Source organism: Poecilia reticulata, chromosome 2 (genome assembly GCF_904066995.2).
Source record: "Poecilia reticulata chromosome 2, P_reticulata-male-v2, whole genome shotgun sequence".
Classification (NCBI taxonomy): Eukaryota; Metazoa; Chordata; class Actinopteri; order Cyprinodontiformes; family Poeciliidae; genus Poecilia; species Poecilia reticulata.
In genome coordinates, this window is record NC_088831.1 from 2,395,555 (window position 1) to 2,415,095 (window position 19,541).

Sequence of the window (19,541 nt, forward strand, 5' to 3'; positions counted from 1 at the left end):
AAGTTGAAATTTGTCATTTTTCTATTTTTGACAGCAGAAACAGTTACTTTTCTTGACATGTTTACTTAAAAAGAAAAAAAACACAAAATGTGACCAAAAAGAGACTGAAAGTGATTAAAATATGACACCTTTTATGATACCTTTTGGGTATTTATAGCCTGAATTATTAAGTATGTTCAACAACCATGAAAGAAATGACTTAAACTGAAGGCAGGAGCTAATAGTTTGAGAATAGCTGGTTATGTGCTAACTAGTCTAAACTCAGTTTCCTTGTTGAAGTGAGGAGCAAATTTATGTTTCTTCTCAACTTCAACAGACATAAATAAATATTATCATTACCAATGCAGGAAATAATGAGAGAAGAACCTCCCTTATGTGTTTTTATTTTAAAAGATTTTGGCACCTTAACATGTCATGATTCAGATTCAGGAGGGCTTGTCTCCAAACCATCTGAAGAAAGCCAAGCTGATGTTCTTCTACACTCGCTACCCTTCCTCCAACATGCTCAAAATGTTCTTCTCTGACGTCAAGGTAAGACCAGTTTCTTTATTTTTATTCTTCTTCCCTTTTGAAAAAGTCACTCTTGTTCTTTGGTGTCATTTTTTTAAATGTCTTGTTTGACCTTTTATAGTGTCTTTATTTAGAATAACATTAAAGAACATTCAATTAAAAACGCTTTGGTAGAAATATTCAGACCTTTCAGATGTTTCTCATTTTGTCTTTACAAAAATAAACTTCATCACATCTTAATGGCAACTTAGTCCACTTCCTGCTGCATTTCCAGCTGAAAAATGTCGTCTCTGCACATCTAGCGTAGTGTCTTTCAGCTAAGACGGAGAGTGTCTTTGAAAATGTCTAGCCAAGAAATTCTAAATTATATGTAAATATTTGGGAATAAATAGTTAATTTGTTCAAAATTATTTAAATTTCAGTAATTAACTACATAGATTTTAACGTACTTCAAATGTAAATGCAATTAATTGTATCTTGTTCCAGGTGGAACCTTTGTATTTGCTTATTTCTGGTACAACAGTAAATCTGATGCACAAGCGGCATCCGCTCACAACAAAGCTGCTTCTCTTTGGCCTACTTTGCAACAATAAAGGGTTTTTCAATTAAAAATATTACAATGAATTAATTACAGATCCTTCAAGAATTTGCAAAAAAAAATTAAAAAGTTCAAGTTAACTATACTTTGAGCTAAAACATTCTTTTATAGCTGTAGTTGTAATTTTAGGGAAGCACTAGCTCTGTTTTTAGCTTCATCCAATTTCCTTAAAACTTTAACATGGCATGATGATTCTTCTGTAACAAAGCACACCTACACCATTATACTGCCACCACCTTGTTTCACCAAACCTTTCAATTATACAGACACTAAGTAAACAGAAGGGATGAGCTCATGAAATTAAAAAAAAAAATGCTTTGAAGTTATTGGTTGTAAAACTGTGCAAAAGTTGTAGTTCAGTTTGCATGTTATTATAATTATTGCTAACTTTTTTGGTAAAGTTCCATCATATTCAGCTGATAATTTCTGCACTCTGTATCTGCGTGCATGCCTGTATGTGTGTGTGTGTGCGTGTTGTGTGTGTGTGGGGGTGGGGGGTTTGCGTGTGTGTGTAGGTGTGTTGGTGTGTGTTGGTGTGTGTGTTGGTGTGTGCGTGTGCATGCATGTGTGTGAAAACTTAGAGCGCAGATGGGTGTTCCAATCTGGCACATTTTTGTCACATAATTAGAGTTTCTGGCCTTAATCGGCCTGGCCTTAGTCAGCAGGGTGGGGGGGGGACAACGCCCACTTTCCCTCTCACACACTCCCACACATACTGTATAATAGCTTCCCCTGACTCACACACACCGTGACCTGAAGCTTTTTGCCATTTTCACTCAAAACACACACAGCTACGTTTGCGTTTGCTCTCCTCAGCACAATTAAAGACGAAAAGTGAGGAGCTGTGGCCGAGCAGGAGACAGACTCCAGAGATTAGGCTGAGAAAAGTTAACAGAACCCCAGGAAGTTTGCCATAAGAGGGAAAGAAAAAAAAATGACCAAAGTGTGTGCAAATGATTGCATGTTTGGAGAAAATGAGAGAGGGATTGTGGGGGAGGAGAGACATGAGGAGTGGGGGTAAAATGAAAGGGAAGACAACAGAACTAGAGCTATTAAACAAAAGCGCTGATTGTTTGGTGTTTACAGGCTGCTATGGGTTTTGCAAAGGAGCATACGGCTCCTCGACAGATTCAGGACGCTCTATTCAAATGAGCAACCACTCTCTTTCACACACACTCACGCACACACACCCCTACACACACACACGCACACACACACACACACACACACACACACACACACACACACATGCACATGCGCACATACACACACACGCACACACGCGCACGCACTCACACACCAGATGCCCTATGGCTCATGTCTATGGTGACCACTTCCTTGTGGGAGTGCCACATCCTCATTGGCTGCCATGGGACACCAGGTTGCCATGCAAACTCAAGGTTGCTAAGCTGACCTATCGCAGGAGAGCGAGAACCTGTCTGGCCATCAACCAAGAGTCCATTAAGTGATTAAAAAGCTGCTGAAAGGGGGAAATTACCAAATTGCAACTAAATAAGTGAAAAACATCATCCAAAAATACAGGCAGCATAGCTGGTCTGCTCTTGTAAGAGTTCAATTAAAACAATCAACATTTATACAGTTATATAACATTTGTGAAAATAGGTTTCCTTCACACTTGAAATTAAAGCCATGTTTGATGATTAAACTACAACAAGTAAATGAAAAATGCACTAAAACACTAAAATGTCTATAGAAGTCAAAACCTTTTGCAGAGATATGAATCCATAATATTAGATATGATTCTCATAAATTCACCTGAATATTTTCAGGATATGTCACTCAGACTACCTCCCCTCTTTTTTAGTACATTAAAGTTTGTTTTGAAACTGAATTTATACCATTTATTCCACCCAAATTTATACCATAGTATAAAGGACAACAAAATGGTTTTGAAATGCAGCAGGCTGAAACATAACGGAGTAATATTATTTTATGTTTAAATAAATCTAATCAAAACATAGAAGACAACTAATAACACTCATACCAACACTTATATCATTCTTTAATCAGATTATTTGATTATATTCTTAAATTTCCAAATTAAGTTGTTTTGTTTTTATTTCTGCCTTATCAAATGACTTTATTAGAACTATGAAGTTTATGCATCGCATAAGTTCAGGTTTTGTGTTGTAGATTGAAATGAGGTTAATAATTCATTTATCTCCAGATTGTGACTTTATCTCCAGATTGCGATTCAGTAATCTGACGAATCTCTGCAAACTTACATTAGAGAGATGTTTCTGTTGTCCACTTTGCACAGCAGATGGCCACTGTTCAAAGTTTCTATGCAAGTCAAAACCGCTTTTGAAATTTTATTTTTTTTTTCACAGCTAAAGTTTGTTTTGTGACACTGACTGCAAACACATTTCATGTTTTGTTATATTAGAGCAAATAATATGCTCTAATCACATTGATTAATCACATGCTCTAATCACAAATTGGTTGGGGTTGTAGATGTGTGAACAGAAGTTCACACATCTACAACATTTCTAAATTTATATGTAAGGAACAATTTACATTTTTTTAAGAACTAAAGCCAAAAAGCAGGCTTAAAAATGTTCCTAAATTTGAAAAAGAAGGAAAAAATAAATGTATGTACAGCTATTGTTTCTGTATACCTAAAGAAAATAATAAATAAAAATTCAGGTTGCGGACATCTGCTTCTTTTGTATCATAGCAGCGAGACGGACCACCAAGAAACTGTCTGTGGCAATTGGCTCCAGCGATTATATAGAGCCACCTGCAGGCAAAAGTCTAAACAGTTTGTGTTTAGACTTTTGCCTGCACACATTGGGGGTCTATAGACAGCTCTATAGACCCCCAATGTGTGGGGTCTATAGAGCTGTTAGCTGCCCTTTTCCTGACCTTTGACCCGTGCCAGTCGTGAGTGGAGGGACAGTCGATGCTGATGTTTGTTGCAATCTGGACCTGGTCCTGTTCTGTAGATGTAATGATAATTAAGAAAAGAACACACACATTGCCGTTTTTCAGGAAATAAAGTCTCTTTTCAGTTTGTGTCTCATGCATTTGCATGTACAGTATAAACATTGATTTCAATGTATATACTAAACTTAAGTTTTAATTGAGTCATAATCCCAGTTAATCCATTTTATTTATGTGACACTTCACAACTATTACTCTGCTTGATGGGAAAAAAGAAAGTAAATCGTGGATAATCCTATTTGTGACAAGTGAGGCTTTTCTTTTTGAGGCTTTATTGAAGACAGGAGATAGCAGTCTGTGTCCCGTTTAATTGTCCCACTGCCTTCATTATCAGAACTGAAATCAGGGGCAGTGTTTCTTTCCCGTTCCCTTTCTCACCCTCACTCCGACTCCGACCGGCACCCCCTCCTTCCCAGGGAACAATAAGTAGCATGTGTTAGAAGGGTTCACTGTAAGGGAATTAGGCCCTGAATGGCTCCGCTAATTGGACTTGAATGGACTTCGTCTATGGGAAACTGGTTCTTAAAGATGAGCCTCTTATGTACAATGACCTCCTCGCTGAGTGTGGGAAGTGGGTTGATCTGACAACTGTTTTGGGTGCAGATAAGCAAGCGTACGCACACACACACACATTCACACGCACACACACGTACAAAAAAAATCCTAGACCTCTTGCCTTCTGACCAGACAGTCAGAGTTAGTGCGAGACGCCTTGAGAGAGTCAGTGAGAGTAATTAAGACCTCGTTAAGATTGGAGGAGGATTAATTAGACGCTTTCTGGCTCAGGGAGCTCCTTCGAAGTCACACGCAGCTGACTATTTACACTCACACTAAGTTACAGGCATGCAGTGAGCGTGAAGCTGTGACGCATTTATCACTCCTGCCTCAAGAGGCTGAAGTGACATCTCAATGTATTCGCCTCAGCGGGAATCATTTAGAGTCCATGCCACCGTTTAGCCATCCTGTCAATCAGTTGCACAATAAGTTACACAGCCAATTTGGCAATGCCAGGAGAATATGAAGCAGCTTGTCTTAACAAATTCAGCTGTACCCAATACTCACCATAATGCTTCCTTGTAATAATTTTCTTAAAAAACGCATACCCTTATCATAAGGGTGGCCAAAAAGTTTAGCTTTAAGCTTTTTGGCCACAATGGCTATGAGTATGTTTGGAGGACTCAAGCAAACACACACTCACGAGAACTGGAAACATGGAGGGTGTCCGCACCTCTAATACATTTCCTTCAACAATGCATTGTTGAAGGAAACGTATTAGTCTGATTAGTGCAAATGCCTGATCACATAGGCATTTGAACTGTCTGATCAGTTCAAATGCTCATTAGCACTCAAACCCCTCTGCCATGCCATGGTGGAGTTTCTGCAAAGACTAAAGTTGGAAAAGGTTTGGGAGTCAGTCTTGCCTCAAGCAAAGAATTTAGACTATCATGAGAAATGAATAATAGCTGATTTAGATACAAGTGACTGAGGTTAGTTTTGTCTGTTGGGTGTCTGGGCTCTCCTTTAGAGACAGAGTTCAGTGTACCAGTTGAGGCATTTAATCAGGATCCTTTTTGGCACCTGCTTTGAGACCCTCAGGACCTGAATTCAATTCAATAAGGTCTGGAATCATTCTTGGGAGTCCCCAGAATTACTTAGAACCTGTTGTTGGGGTGAGAGATGTCTAGGTTTACCTGTTACCCACACAGCCAAATCTCACAGAAAGGAAACGGTGGATACCACAGCCGTCCCTCCATATAGGACTGGTTTTTCTGAGACTTTTGCTTACTGAGCAATTTCCCTGTCTGTTAGAAAATAAACAAACAAAAATAACTTGCTGACCTATGGTGTTTTTAGTTGAAGTGGGCATATTCTTAAAGGATGTGAGTGTCTGCCCTTCAGTTGTGGCCCCGGGGCAATGACAACACCCACTGTCAACAGAAGAATACGGGGAGTCAGGCCTCCCTGACACCATCTCTGACACGCTCCCTTTACTGCCACTTCATCGTAAACATAAAATGGCATTCCTCAAACTCAGCGATTTGCCTGCTCACCACTTCCATTATCTTTCTTTCTTGTGTCTGTTGTTTTGTTTTGTGCTGATTGGGGCTGGGTGTGTTAGTGGGAGAGCGGTTTGTCAGTTCATGGTCCATGTTTGAGCAGAAACTCAAACATGCACCATGAGTTTCATTGCAGGAGGTGCAATGAGTAGGTGCAAAACATCTGGCTTCTGAATAGCTTTTAGTTTTGTATCTCAGGACAACAAACTTTTTTCAGCTTTATATGTTTTTGTTTATAGATAATCTAATTAGAGTTGTAACTCTAGCAACATTTGATTTCATCTCGGAATTAAAGTGTTTTTGAACCGGATTGTGCAAAAGACTTTGTATGTCATCTCCAATGATGTATAGATGGTTTGTCTACAAAAATCTGACTATATTGTTTCTATCCATAAAATGTTGCAGATATTTAGTTTATCATTGAGCAGATAAAATAGAAAAAGCAACAAAACGTTTATTTTAATTTGTGTAGTTTGTGCACTCCACTTTATGATGTTGCTGGAACTTTAACAGTGGACTTTTAAACCTTCTCAGCGCATATCCCATCTAGAGTATCCCGAAAGAGGAATCTTTAACCGTTTCTTTTTCTCCTCCAACCTCCTCAGGTCATTCACTTCAAAGATTTAATTTGGAGTGAACATCACTGCGCTTTTATTTATTTATTTATTTATTTTTGTTTATTTAATTCTATTCACAAAATAAATATACTCTAATTAAAATCTTTTTTTTAAAATTCAGCGTGAGAAGAAATAAAATAGATATATTTTAAGGGTTTTTAAATCCATCCAACAGCCAGTTAGTTGTTGTTTCTAAGCAACTTGTAGGTCAGAAAATGTACCCAACCTCACAAACACTTTCCCCTCCTGTTGCCCCCTCCACCCCCGCCTGCAGTTATGCTCCATTATGTCACCCCCAAGTGACCACCAGCGACAAAATATCTCTTTCCCTCATCTCATGCCCTCTGTGCATTCCTTTTTTCCTACCATTCATCCCTCTGTCTGTTATTCGTCTCAACTCCCCACCGTCCCCCATCCCTCGTTCCTGTGAGACAATGTCTTGTAACAATACAGAGCTTAATCTCTGTGTCAAAGCAGTTTTTCCCCTTCAACGAACACACGCACACACACGCACACACACACACACACGCACACACACACACGCGCGCGCACACACACACACACACACGCAGACACACACACACACGCACACACACGCACGCATACACACACACGCAAACACACACATGTATTTTCACTGTTTGTTTTTCTACACATTTTGCTTCCACTTAAGGCTAAAATGCTGTCAAACTCCTGTCCAATAATTAAAAGTTGATGTAAACTAATTTAAATTATCTAAAACAACAACAAAAAAACATAACCAAATCTTGACAAAATCTTTAATTTTTTTTTCTTGTAAAACGAACGTTTCTGTTTTATCTGAACAGTGGAGATAGTGGAAGTCTATAGCATTAAAGTCTTCAGTCCTTGCAGTTTAGTCTGTGTTCCTCTGTGTTTCTTCTTTCTGGAGACTGCTGGTCAGCAGTTTGTTGTTTTCTCTCTCTCTTCATGGCAGCTTTTCTTCTAGGACAGAATTAGAAACATCTAAGCAACATAATGAAGCCAAAATTAAGCTCCAACTTCTCTTACTAGAATAACCCTCGAATGAGCTTTATAAAACGTGATAAAATACCGTATTTTCCACACTATAAGGCGCACCGGATTATAAGGCGCACCTTCAATGAACGGCCTATTTTAAAAAAAGTTTCATATATAAGGCATACCACATTATAAGGCGCATAGAATAGACACTTCAGTTTGGGTTGCCAATTTGTTCCGTACTCTATTATTACACATCCACATTTGTAAAGAAGCAGTCCCCGAGTACTTTATATAGTAGGCTGCCCCAGTTGTTGTTTCACTCATGGTTTTGGTGTTGCGATATTGTGCCCAACTGCTTTCTGGGTAACACAGACCAACCGACACGCTGCTGCCGCAGTCTCTGTCTCTCTTACCCTGCCCCTCACACCCTTGCTTTAAATGTATTATCAAACTTTATTAACAAACCAGTGTTCTGACAACTATCCCAGCATGCACCGCGCACTTCTTCTTCTACGGGGAAAATGAAGTCGGCGGCTGCTTACCGTAGTTACTACACCTGTTGTGGCTCAATATTGGTCCATATATAAGGCGCACCGGATTATAAGGCGCACTGTCGGCTTTTGAGGAAATTGAAGGTTTTTAGGTGTGCCTTATAGTGCGGAAAATACGGTAGATATTTAAACGTTTTACACTCTGTCCCACCCCTGACATTTCTTTCCAATGGGAGCAATGATTGCCTTACATGTGGCTTTGTTCATTTGGAAAAAGTGTAATGTGAAAGCAAACGCAGAAAATAAAGTCTGCTTTTGGTCCTGACAAAATGAGCAGACCAAAGGACTTTCCTTTGGTCTGCGCCACACCTTTGCTCATCTTTGTTATAATGGACCTTATTTCTGCACTCAGTGATTAGTCATGTGGGAACATGAAGAGGCCAAGATGATTGGTATGCTGCAGCTTTTAGAGTTCCTTTCGCTTGAACTAAGGGGTCAAACTCAACTCCTGAAAATCTGTCACCGGACAAATGACCATGCAGTGTTAGGGTTAGGGCAAACTGACTGGAGCTAACAATCATGTTTTTGGACTGTGGGAAGAAGTACTAGAGAGAAGCCACACATCTCAGGGTAGAACATGGACCTGCATTTGGATAGGGTTCCGATTGGGATTTGAACCCAGCAATGTGGGTAGAGAAGAAAAATGTTGTGGCCCATGAATCTGAGAAGACTTATATGAACATTTCAAAACAATAAACTCTGTTACTTTTCAGTAAGAAGCCATTTGAGACAATTGCTAGTCCTCCCAGGAGAGGAGAAAACATCCTAGAAAATTCACCAAACCAGAAAATACTCAGAGATTAAAAAAAAAAAAACAACTCCATCTTAAACTTTGCAGGCCTCATTTATGTTAGATGTTAAACTTAATGTTTCATGCTTACTGTTAGGCGTGGTTGTGGATGACTACAACCGTCATGGTTGGCTCAGAGCAGTTGCTGTGGTGGAGCTATCTCCCAGTGATAGAAAAATATATAAATAAAATATTTAGTTACATGTTTGAGTTGGGGTTTTTTTCATACTGCGAAACAAGAAAATTATTTGCATGGAAAATCCACGTTGCCAGACAAAAAGCAAATTCCCAAGTTCATGGATTGCCATAATTAATGCAAGCAGTCATTCAGCGGCTCAGATGAAGGCATGCTGTCATGCAAACGAGGACAAAAGCAAACATTGGGTTATGATGTGATACATGATACAGCAGAAAACATTGGATAGTTTTATTTAAATTTGGTTCATAGCATAAGCCAGTCTGTTAATAGTATTTAAGTATTTAAGCCTGGCTAGTGAGTGAGGTCCTCAACCGCAGTTACAGAGAACATTTTTAATTTTGATCAGTATTTTAGGGAAAGGCCACCTTTCCCAAATTTTCTTGATGTACAGTATTTGATTAAACCATACACATTCTTTTTTTTTTATCTCCCAGTTCAATCGGTGCATCACCTCCCAGCTGATCAAGTGGTTCAGCAACTTTAGAGAGTTCTACTATATCCAGATGGAGAAGTTTGCCCGTCAGGCCATCAATGAGGGTGAAACCGTGGCCGAAGACCTGATGGTGAGCCGGGACGCAGAACTCTTCAGGGCTCTCAACATGCACTACAACAAGGCCAATGACTTTGAGGTAAGACTCGATGTCAGGCGCTTTGGTTTGGTCAGGAGAACTGATGGACAACCCAAAAATCAGGCTAACAGTCATTTCCTCTATATGGATAGTTCTAGTTAGTAGAAGTGTAGTAAGTTGCACCTCAGCCACATGATAAATAGTAAATGGCCTGTACTTGTATAGCACTTTATCTAGACTAGAGGATTCTAAAGCGTTTCAGTCATTTACCCATTCACACATACACGCACACACTGATGGTCTGTCAGAAGGCTGCCATGCACCGGCACGACCAGGTCTTCTGTCCACCATACAAGGGCAAGGCAGTTAAGTTTCTTCCCCAAAGACACAATTACAGGACAAACTCCCACCATCATCATTCCCGTTACCATGACATCCAGGATAATTCTGACTGGATTTTTAAACGCTCTTCTCGGAGAATGTTTGAGTTCCAATAAACTGGTTGGTTTCCTAAGACAGACCCAGCTTTTAGGGAAGGTCTAAAGCAGTATTTCTCAACCTTTTTTGGGCCAGGGCCCCCCTAGCCTTTATCCAGGTCCCTCACCGCCCCCCACCAAAGAATTTGCAGGCTACTTTGCAGACTATTTTTTTATCATTAATATTACTATCACTATTGTAGATGTTTTAATTTTTATGCTTGTTTCTGTATTTATCATCAAAAATAATTTCCCAGAAAACAAAAAAGTCATGGGAATAGAAATTATTTTCACAGGTGTCTACAAAAAATGCAATGAACATTCAAGTTAAAATCGGTAGGTCTAACAGCAGCTAATCAGAGTGGAAAAAATATTCTTATTCTTTGCCATTTTCTAGTTGTTAAATCTTGCACAAAATGACCTGATAAAAGATGTACAGCAATGCCAGTTTAAACTTTAAACTATTTGCAAAACGACTGAGCTCTGCAACATTAAAACATGGATAGAACTGTAACTACATTAATCATAGCTCTTCTCTTCAGTGTTTCTGTGAGTTTTGGTGGTGCAGCTCTGTGCTGCCTTCAGGAGAATGGGACATCAGAGTATCATCCATAAAACTTCACCCACATGGCATTTACTGTGCAAACTAGAGCTTTCAGTGGAAAAACAAAAGTTCCAGATTCTCTTAATGCCATACAAACATGAGACAGAAACATGGATTATATCTTTATATAGACCTGTCTATTGATTTATAGATTAATAGTATTACTGGGCAGAAATTACAAAGAACACATCTGGTTCTTAATAAAATCCTAATGAGTCAAATTGAAAGTGTCATGGAGTCACTGAACAGCCTCATGACATTAACACTGACATGAAAAATAATATTGAAGAAATATATCAAATCTAATTAAAAACATAAATAAGTGATCAGTTCTTTACTGTTATGTTCTATAAGATATATTTATTCTCAGTACTAGATGTGGTCTCAACAAACCCATGACATTTCAACAATATTATTTTACCTTTTATGTGGAAATAGTGTCTGTTTGTTCTTGCCATACAGACCTCTGTATTAATTATTGCTCGAAAGGTCTTGCCATACCAGTTTATTCCTCTGTATTTACTTTAGTTTCTTAGTTTATTCTTGCATTGTGTTCTTCATTCATTTCCATTTAGTTTCATTTGATTAGTATTATCCTCTCTTGGTTTATTGCTATGTCCACTTTAGTTTCTTTCCTGTTGCTAAATTTATTTTATCGTTTATTGACGCTCACCATCAGTAATCTCATCACCTGCTGTGCTGCCTAATCTTTTTTCACTGTTCAGCGTCGGATTTTATGTTTTTATGCCATAATTCACATCTAGTTTGTCGCTCTGTTTTATGTCCCGCTTCTGCTGTTTTAGAGTTTTGCAATGTGAACGTCTTTTTTTTTAAGCCCCTAAGGTGCAGGGCGGTCGGGAAGCGTATTGATGGGGAAAAGGCAGACTGATATAAACCTTTTAAAACAACGGAAACAATTTCTGCATTCTGATTATTGAAATTTAAAAGTGCTGTGTTGTTCTATCACCCCCGTTTCATACCGGACCACTTACAGCACCGGTGTTGACGCTATAAAATGAACGCTCTCTATCGTGGTATCACCCATGGTGGGATTTCTTGATTTCTTTATTTAAATTAGTTCATTTTTCAGAGGGATACACAGTGAGGGCAGGGCCGTGCAGAGATCACTAAAGGGGCAGGTGCTCAAAAAAAAAAGGGCACATCTAACCGCATTCTAGGACAGAATATTAACAAAGCCACACAGCTTTCAGATTTTAATAAACAATGATAAATTACAAAATTGTGAGATATACAATCAAAGCTAACAAACATCTCCATATAGAGCATAACACTATGCCTATGTAAGATATTTTATTAGTAATTTCTTTCTGCAGGTCTATTTTGTTATAGGAAAGTATTGCAATATTCAAACCCGCAATTTAGCAAGATATGTAAATCAGAGCTAGACCACCAGACATATTTTGTCTTTACAGAATTACACTATTAAAAATATAAACAACGGCACAATGCAACCTTTTAGTGAACTGTAATCTATAAAAAAACATTTAAATCACACATTTGTCTCATGAAGTATTTTTTTTTTGCAAAACAAACTTATTTGTGAAAGTCAGAAATCTTTTCTTAATATTCTAAGTTTTTGTTTGACTCAAAGTTTTGCTTGTGATTCTCACATGACGTCGTGGGCAGGGCCTAAAATCACAACAACATATTTCTGATGTGTGCAAATAAAAGTTTATGTTTGGAAAATAACTTTTTAAGTTCACAAGACACAAAATTTGTTATTTAATTTAACAAAGTTTTTTAAACAAAACAATTTGTTTTTTAGAAAATAAATCATTACAATTCCAAAAGTTTTGATTACAATTTTATTTTACTTAACTGAGGTTCGTTTTTTCCCCCCCATTGAATAATTGGGGGAAAAAAATTATCTTACAATAAATGACATATTTCCCCAGTAACAATTAGGAGTAAATCATTTGTAGGGAGCTCCAAAAATATTAGACAGCTCAACTCAACCCAACTTAAAGTCTGGGTTGACTTTAAGTTGGGTTAAAGTCAGACTTGAACTCAACCCAACTTAAAGTCTGGGTTGAGTTTTTTCCCCTTCATTAATGACACCATCATGGTAATTTACGGTGAGTTATTTTTAATTCTAAATGAATATCCTTGTTGGACTTTTAGTTAAGTGCTATTCTCCTTCAAGATACATTTACCTAACGCTAGAATAAATGAAATGTACATTATGCAGCAAAGAAAATTGGAAGACATATATCCATTATGGAGATGATCGGTTTTGGACGGGCGATGTGCCCCATTGCATAAGCGATACTGAAGAATGACTGACATCCTTAACGATACAGGGAAGAAGCTGTTAGTTATCTTGCTTTGCTAGCAAAGTCGTTAGCTAGCAGCTAGCTAATAGCACTACAACAACAGCCTAATGTCTGTCTGATAAAAATACTGAATCAATAGATAAGAACAGTTTCTCCTCCCCTGGCTGTCTCCTTCCGCTCAGTAGTTCTTCAGAGAAAGGCAGACGCAAAGGCCCGTCAGTGTCTGTTGTATTTCATTACCTCTCTGCAGAAACAATACTTCAACGTTTTTCGTCATCTGACAAGTAGCAAGTCTACTCCACTTTATTCATCAAAAATGTTGTTTTTTTTTAATTCACCAAAAACTGTTCTGTAATCTGGAATGTTCACTACCTTGAGCTCCGCAGTTAGTCGCCTTATCTCACTGCGAGAGGCAATTGCGTCATGCGTCAAGGGTAAAAGGTCAAAGGTAACAAGGTGACCGGAGGGCTTATTATGTTGTACAAAATAAATAAATAAATAAATAAATAAATAAATAAATAAATAAATAAATAAATAATAATTTTAGTACATGTTATGTGTCAGAAGTGGGCTTAGAAAATAATAATACAAAAAAATAAAAAATAAAAAAATACAAATTGACAAAAAGGGCACTTGGGGGCAAGGAGCAAAAAGGGCTGGTGCTCAAGCCCCCATAGCTCCCCCCTCTGCATGTGCTTGAGTGAGCGTATCATGATTTTACCTACCAGTAGCAGGAGAACAGAGCTGCGCCAAGAAGCTAACAGAAGCTAACAAACACTGAATAGAAGAAGAGCTTATTATGGTTTAATGTTACACAATACAGTTTTACCAAGTTGCTCAAAGTCTAAACTGGCGTTGTTGTGCATTTAAGTTTACCTCCGACTAAATATATATATATATATATATATATATATATATATATATATATATATATATATATATATATGAATATGGGTGGGTTTTCTCCGGGTACTCTGGTTTCCTCCCACAGTCCAAAAACATGACTGTCAGGTTAATTGGCCTGTGTGTGTGCATGGTTGTTTGTTCTGTGTTTGTTCTGTGTGTCTCTGTGTTGCCCTGCGACAGACTGGCGACCTGTCCAGGGTGAACCCCGCCTCTCGCCCAGAACGTTAGCTGGAGATAGGCACCAGCAACCCTCCCGACCCCACTATGGGACAAGGGTGCAAAGAAAATGGATGGATGAATGGATAAACGCCCCCCAAAGGCATCCCAGCGCCCCCCTTTTGTAAAAATGTCAGCCAGCCCCCCCTGCGGTCCTCTGAACGCCCCCTGGGGGGTGGTACCGCCCACGTTGAGAACCGCTAGTCTAAAGGCTTAGAAAAAGGTTGTGGTCTAATATTACCTCAACACCTGGTATTGATTTTCTTAGATCTGAAATCCTCACCTTTACCCAATTGTCCCTTAATCTTAGCCATGTCTACTTTCTTGGCCAGCACTATGGACATCTAGTGCTCCAGCAGTTTTCAGATCAATGAAGGCTTGGTTCTGGGATTCTTCGTTAACATCCTCACCCATTTTATTTCATCTAAGGGAGACAGATTTCTACTTATACTCAAATGGCACAACTACTGTTGGATTACATCTGGAATAGCCTCCGCTTGTCCTGACCCATCCACAAATTGTAGGACTGTGGTTTAAAGCCACATCTTTGACAAGAATCTAACCAATTTAAATTGACTCAACTAAGAAAGATTAAATATGCAATGAAGTTTGTGGTGTAATTGATGGTAACGCTATATTTGACAGGTTGTAAATAAGACTGTCATGACACTGTCAAAAACATGACATAACACCTGTCATCAACATGAGTAAGTCTTCATGAATATTTATTACTGTTGTCTTCAAGTGTCATTTGGTAAATAATGTCATGTTTAATACAAAGTTGACATTATTCAAAATGTCTTCGTTATGACAACTTGACATTAACCAAGAAATCGTGATCTGACATAAATTTGTTATAAAAATATTACTGGTTAAACTTTAATAACATAAAGCTACATAATTTTTAAATTATTTGTTATGTCATGATTATGACGGTATCATGAAAGTCTTACTCACAACCCGTCAAATTAAGTTTTACCCAATTGACCAGTCCTGGAGAAGTATGGTCCAGTAAACCATAAAAGACCTGTAATAAGACCTGTAAATTAATGACATCCATGTCCATTTATAGTTGAGAAATGTATAGACATGTTGGAAATGTATTTTCTCAAGTAGTTTCTTTAAATGTATTTAAGCACATCTTGTTCAAAATTACCCACCACCAAGTCAACTGTTACCCTGGCGATTCTGCTGAGGTGTGTGTGTGCGTATGCGTGTTCAATGAGGCGAAAGAGGACGCCCGCTCTAGGCGCGGGTGTCCTTGTCAAAGCGATTTGCAGAAGTCACATTCCCTCCCCACTTCTTTCTAGCCAATATTGGTGTAAGGGGACCTGAGGGCCCTTAAACTAAGCAACGTAACATCAGCAGCATTTAGACGTCCATTAGCGCACACCTTCCCGCTGACACATAAACTTGTCTTTTTTGCTCAGCGAGATGGATGTTGAAGCTTAAATGCAACGAAGAGGAAGATACGCAGACAAATTAGACACAGAAACGCACATCGTAGCATCCTATGTATGGGAAGATAAATAGAAACGCTTTGCATGCTGAGAGTCAGGTAGCATTTCACAAGTGTGTATAGAAAGGCATGACCAGGAAACAGACACACACATGCAAATTGCTTTCTGTTTGTTTTGACTGGATCGGCACAAAGTTTATTTTCAGGGTTTAAAGGGAATAAGTTCAAACAGAGGTCATACTTTATGGTTAAAGAGTCCTGCTTGGAGATTCCTTCAAGGAAGCTTCAAAAACTCATCTGTGTGTGGAATCTTCTGCAGGCAGAACCTCAAGTTTGACTCATAGTGAATGCTAATCAGGGGTGAAAGTAGGCGGGTACGGTCGGGTACTGCGTACCCCTAAAAGATTTAGCACGGCGTACGCAGTACCTGCAAGAGAGGGGAGCGGCTGTCTGCTGTAAAGAATCATTGGGTCCACTAGCCGTGAGTGCGCCCACTAATCAGCCGTGACTAATTAGTTTTTCAAGAACAATCTAAAACACGACTTAATCAATTAATAAATAGCTTTTTTCCCATTTCATATTGTTTCTGAACTCTTCGTGCTTTGCTAGAGCAGCGGTCCAATACGTCAATCGCGGAAGGTTTTGAGTCGATCTCGGCATTAGGTGACAAACTGAACGCCGCCGGGACGCTGAACCAGCACGTCCTCCTCTGACTCCTTATCAAAACGTTTGTAACTTTATGAAAGAACAACAGCAGCAGCAACAAAAGAAAAAAAGTGTTCAAATGAATGACCCAACAAAAATAATAATCTCAGTAATTCTTGTTTCAACAAGGTGTTGCGTAATTCTGTGCATTCCGGTTACCAAAATAACTAGCAGAGCAGGAGTTTAAAATTAACTAATCAACCACCACTGTGTTAATAATCGCAAAATAAATATCGAACCTGAAAACCTAATATAGTAACAGACTAAATGGTGTGCTTATGGGTGTGCTTAAATGACAAAGACAGAGAGAGAGAGTCAAAAGGTGCGAGTGGTTTTGAGTTGATCACCTGTTCGTTCTATTTTACCTGTGGCGCATCACAGCCGCTGTAGTTTCCTGAACGTTCAATAAACGACAAACTTGGACTAATTATCTCTTTCGTCTGTGAGTATACGTCATTCACATCAAACACGGTAAATATGTTTTATTAAGTGACAAACAAATGGCTTCTACCACGATAATTATGTGAAATTAAATTAATTGTCTAATTAAAAAAAGTTTTATTGCTCTCTGGCATCTTGATTTGAGCTCAGAGTCTGAGCTCCATCAAACTTTTTTTTTTTGCCTCTTATTTAGAGGAAATATTGATGTTGATGAGACTTTCTCCAAAATAATAACCCTTTTTCAACCATTATAGCTCCACTGTTGAAAATGAGGCTCAAACGTTCACAAATGACAGTGAAATAAAATCCAGTCCAACATCTGGTTTGAGGTGATTCCTCTGGAACCTGTTGGAGGAACAAAATATCGCAACTTCAGAAGATGTGCTTTTAACTTAACAGAGCTCTGTGGTTCCTCCTATCAGTATGAGAGTCAGGGTGAGGAGGTGCCATGTTAGGAAGACGAAGTGGAACAAACAGGTCATGATGCTAGGCTACTGATTATGCCTCTGTCTGGACACAGGATCAATATAACCAGTTTAAAAGCTAAAATGAATGGTTATATATGCCAGACATGGAAAACTGGGATGCACTCCATACCATGGTGTTCAGAATTTAGGTCTCATAGCATCTCGTGGTGTCAACATTGCAGCAGGTTGAGGAAAATACAGCTCCATTTTGTATCAATTCAATTGCTAGTACCCCCAAGAATTTAAAACAACTTGTACCCCTGATGCTAACTTAAGACTGACTGAAACGTGGAAAAATCACTACAAATACTTGCAGCTAACAGCCTAATTTGCAGAGCTACAACATGTAATTGTAATCAGTGGATGCTGATGAGGACATCAGGAAAAGGTTGTGCGCGTCCCATAAACTAAAGGTACATTTACTTTGCCTTCCTTGACTTTGTCGCCTTCACCTCCTGTATTCCTCCCATCCGTTCACCTTTAGGGAACATTACTGGCTAGGGACCATCTTCCCCTCTCCTCCCTTTCTCTCTCCGTTTCTCTCTCTCTCTCCCTCTCTGTCAAACTCAGAGGCGTGAAACTGGAACCTCAGCCGATTCAGCAAGTCTCACGATGTACACACACACATAAGTCTTCTCCTTTTGCCAAATTTAGCATCGTCTAACTTCCACCTTGGTTTGTCCCCCATCATGACTCCCTCTCCCCCTTCTTTTCTCCATCTTCCCACTGAATGTGCCCTCTAATAAGCACAATTACCTCCTTTGGTTAAATTTGGTTTTGTTTTTTTTTCTCTCATCAAATTGACTCAAGAGTTTTCTTCAAGTCACATTTTTGAGTAACCACTGATGTTCATTCTAATAGCTAATAAAGTCAAATATAAATGGTAGCTTTTTCAGATGTACAGTAGACTCCTGCCTATCCATGGTTCAGTTTTTCTTAATTCATATAATTGCAAATTGTTTGTGAACAACAGACTGTTTTGTGAACAGTTTTCAGTAACTTCAAGCTACTGAAAACTTGTATATTCACAGATTTTTTTTTTTCTTAGAGTGTTGGCAAGAAAATGCAGTTTGGGAAGCTGAAATACCAAGCAACACTACTTAAAAACCAGCCAATCCTTGTGCACCATTAATTTCTTTTGGCATTGATTGGATGTGTCATCAAAAGTGGAGCTAAGAAAAACCATGGATGTTAGCCTCTACAATGCTAAGGTTTCCAAAGGTATATTTGCTTTTTGAACCAATAAAATAGGTCATTATAGGATAGTTTTAGAGGGGAGCTACATGTTTAGCTCTTTAGGCTTCACTTCAGCAACTTTACTCCAGATTCCTCATCCGATCCTATCAGTTGAGTCTGGTCACCCTGTGAAGGAAGCTCATTTTCAGCTGCTTGTATCTGCAGTCTTATTCTCTGCATCTTAGACTATCCAGCAGTCTAACATGCTATCTGCATCTTATGACCATAGCTGGTCTAAATGTCGACTGTCAGTGAAATTATATTGCCTTCTCCAATGAGAGCCAGACACCAGTGAATTCTTAGAAGCTTTTTTGAATGCATTAAAATGGCCTGTCAAATCTGATTGAGAATCTAAGGTAAAATCTGAAAGAGGATATTCACATCATTTGTCACAAAGACAAATTTTGAATTTCTTAATTTTGAACTTCTCTTCCATTGAGCAATAATTAATCTGTCACATAAAACTACTAAAACATAGTTTGTAATTGATTTCTTTGGCAAGGTGCCACATGTTCCCATTTGCAGATTCCCGGTGCTCTTAGTTTTCGTATTTGATGTTTAACATTGATCAGAAATGCACTTTGGAAGATTTCAGTCTTCATTTCAGATGATTTCTTAGCAGTTGTCCATTTTAGTCAGATAAAAGTCTTCCTTTTGGAATTGACAGTTGCAACAACTGATTTGAAAACTGAGTCTGTCATGAAGCATTCTGGTTTCAGAGAAAGAATACTTCAGTGGGCACACTTGGACAGCGTTTTGAATTCTTAATTCAGCCGGAGTCTGTGTGCTTCCCAAAGTTGGCGTAAACAGGTCTGAATAATTATAGCAGCTTCATTAATTACCGTCTCTTCAGCCACATTCTTTCTACTCTTCTTTTTTATTTACCTGTCTTTCCATCCCT

The 19,541-nt window shown here is 38.6% G+C and overlaps 1 protein-coding gene across 2 annotated transcripts in view; it reads left to right on the forward strand.

The window, feature by feature from the left end:
• The window catches only part of prox1a (prospero homeobox 1a), a 58,373-nt gene that overhangs the window by 22,555 nt on the left and 16,277 nt on the right, over window positions 1-19,541 (forward strand). For both annotated transcript variants that reach the window (XM_008423341.3, XM_017310024.2), the window contains 2 exons: window positions 424-531; window positions 9,702-9,896. In XM_008423341.3, coding sequence (XP_008421563.1) covers window positions 424-531; window positions 9,702-9,896 — 303 coding nt within the window. The remainder of the gene's footprint in view (window positions 1-423; window positions 532-9,701; window positions 9,897-19,541) is intronic.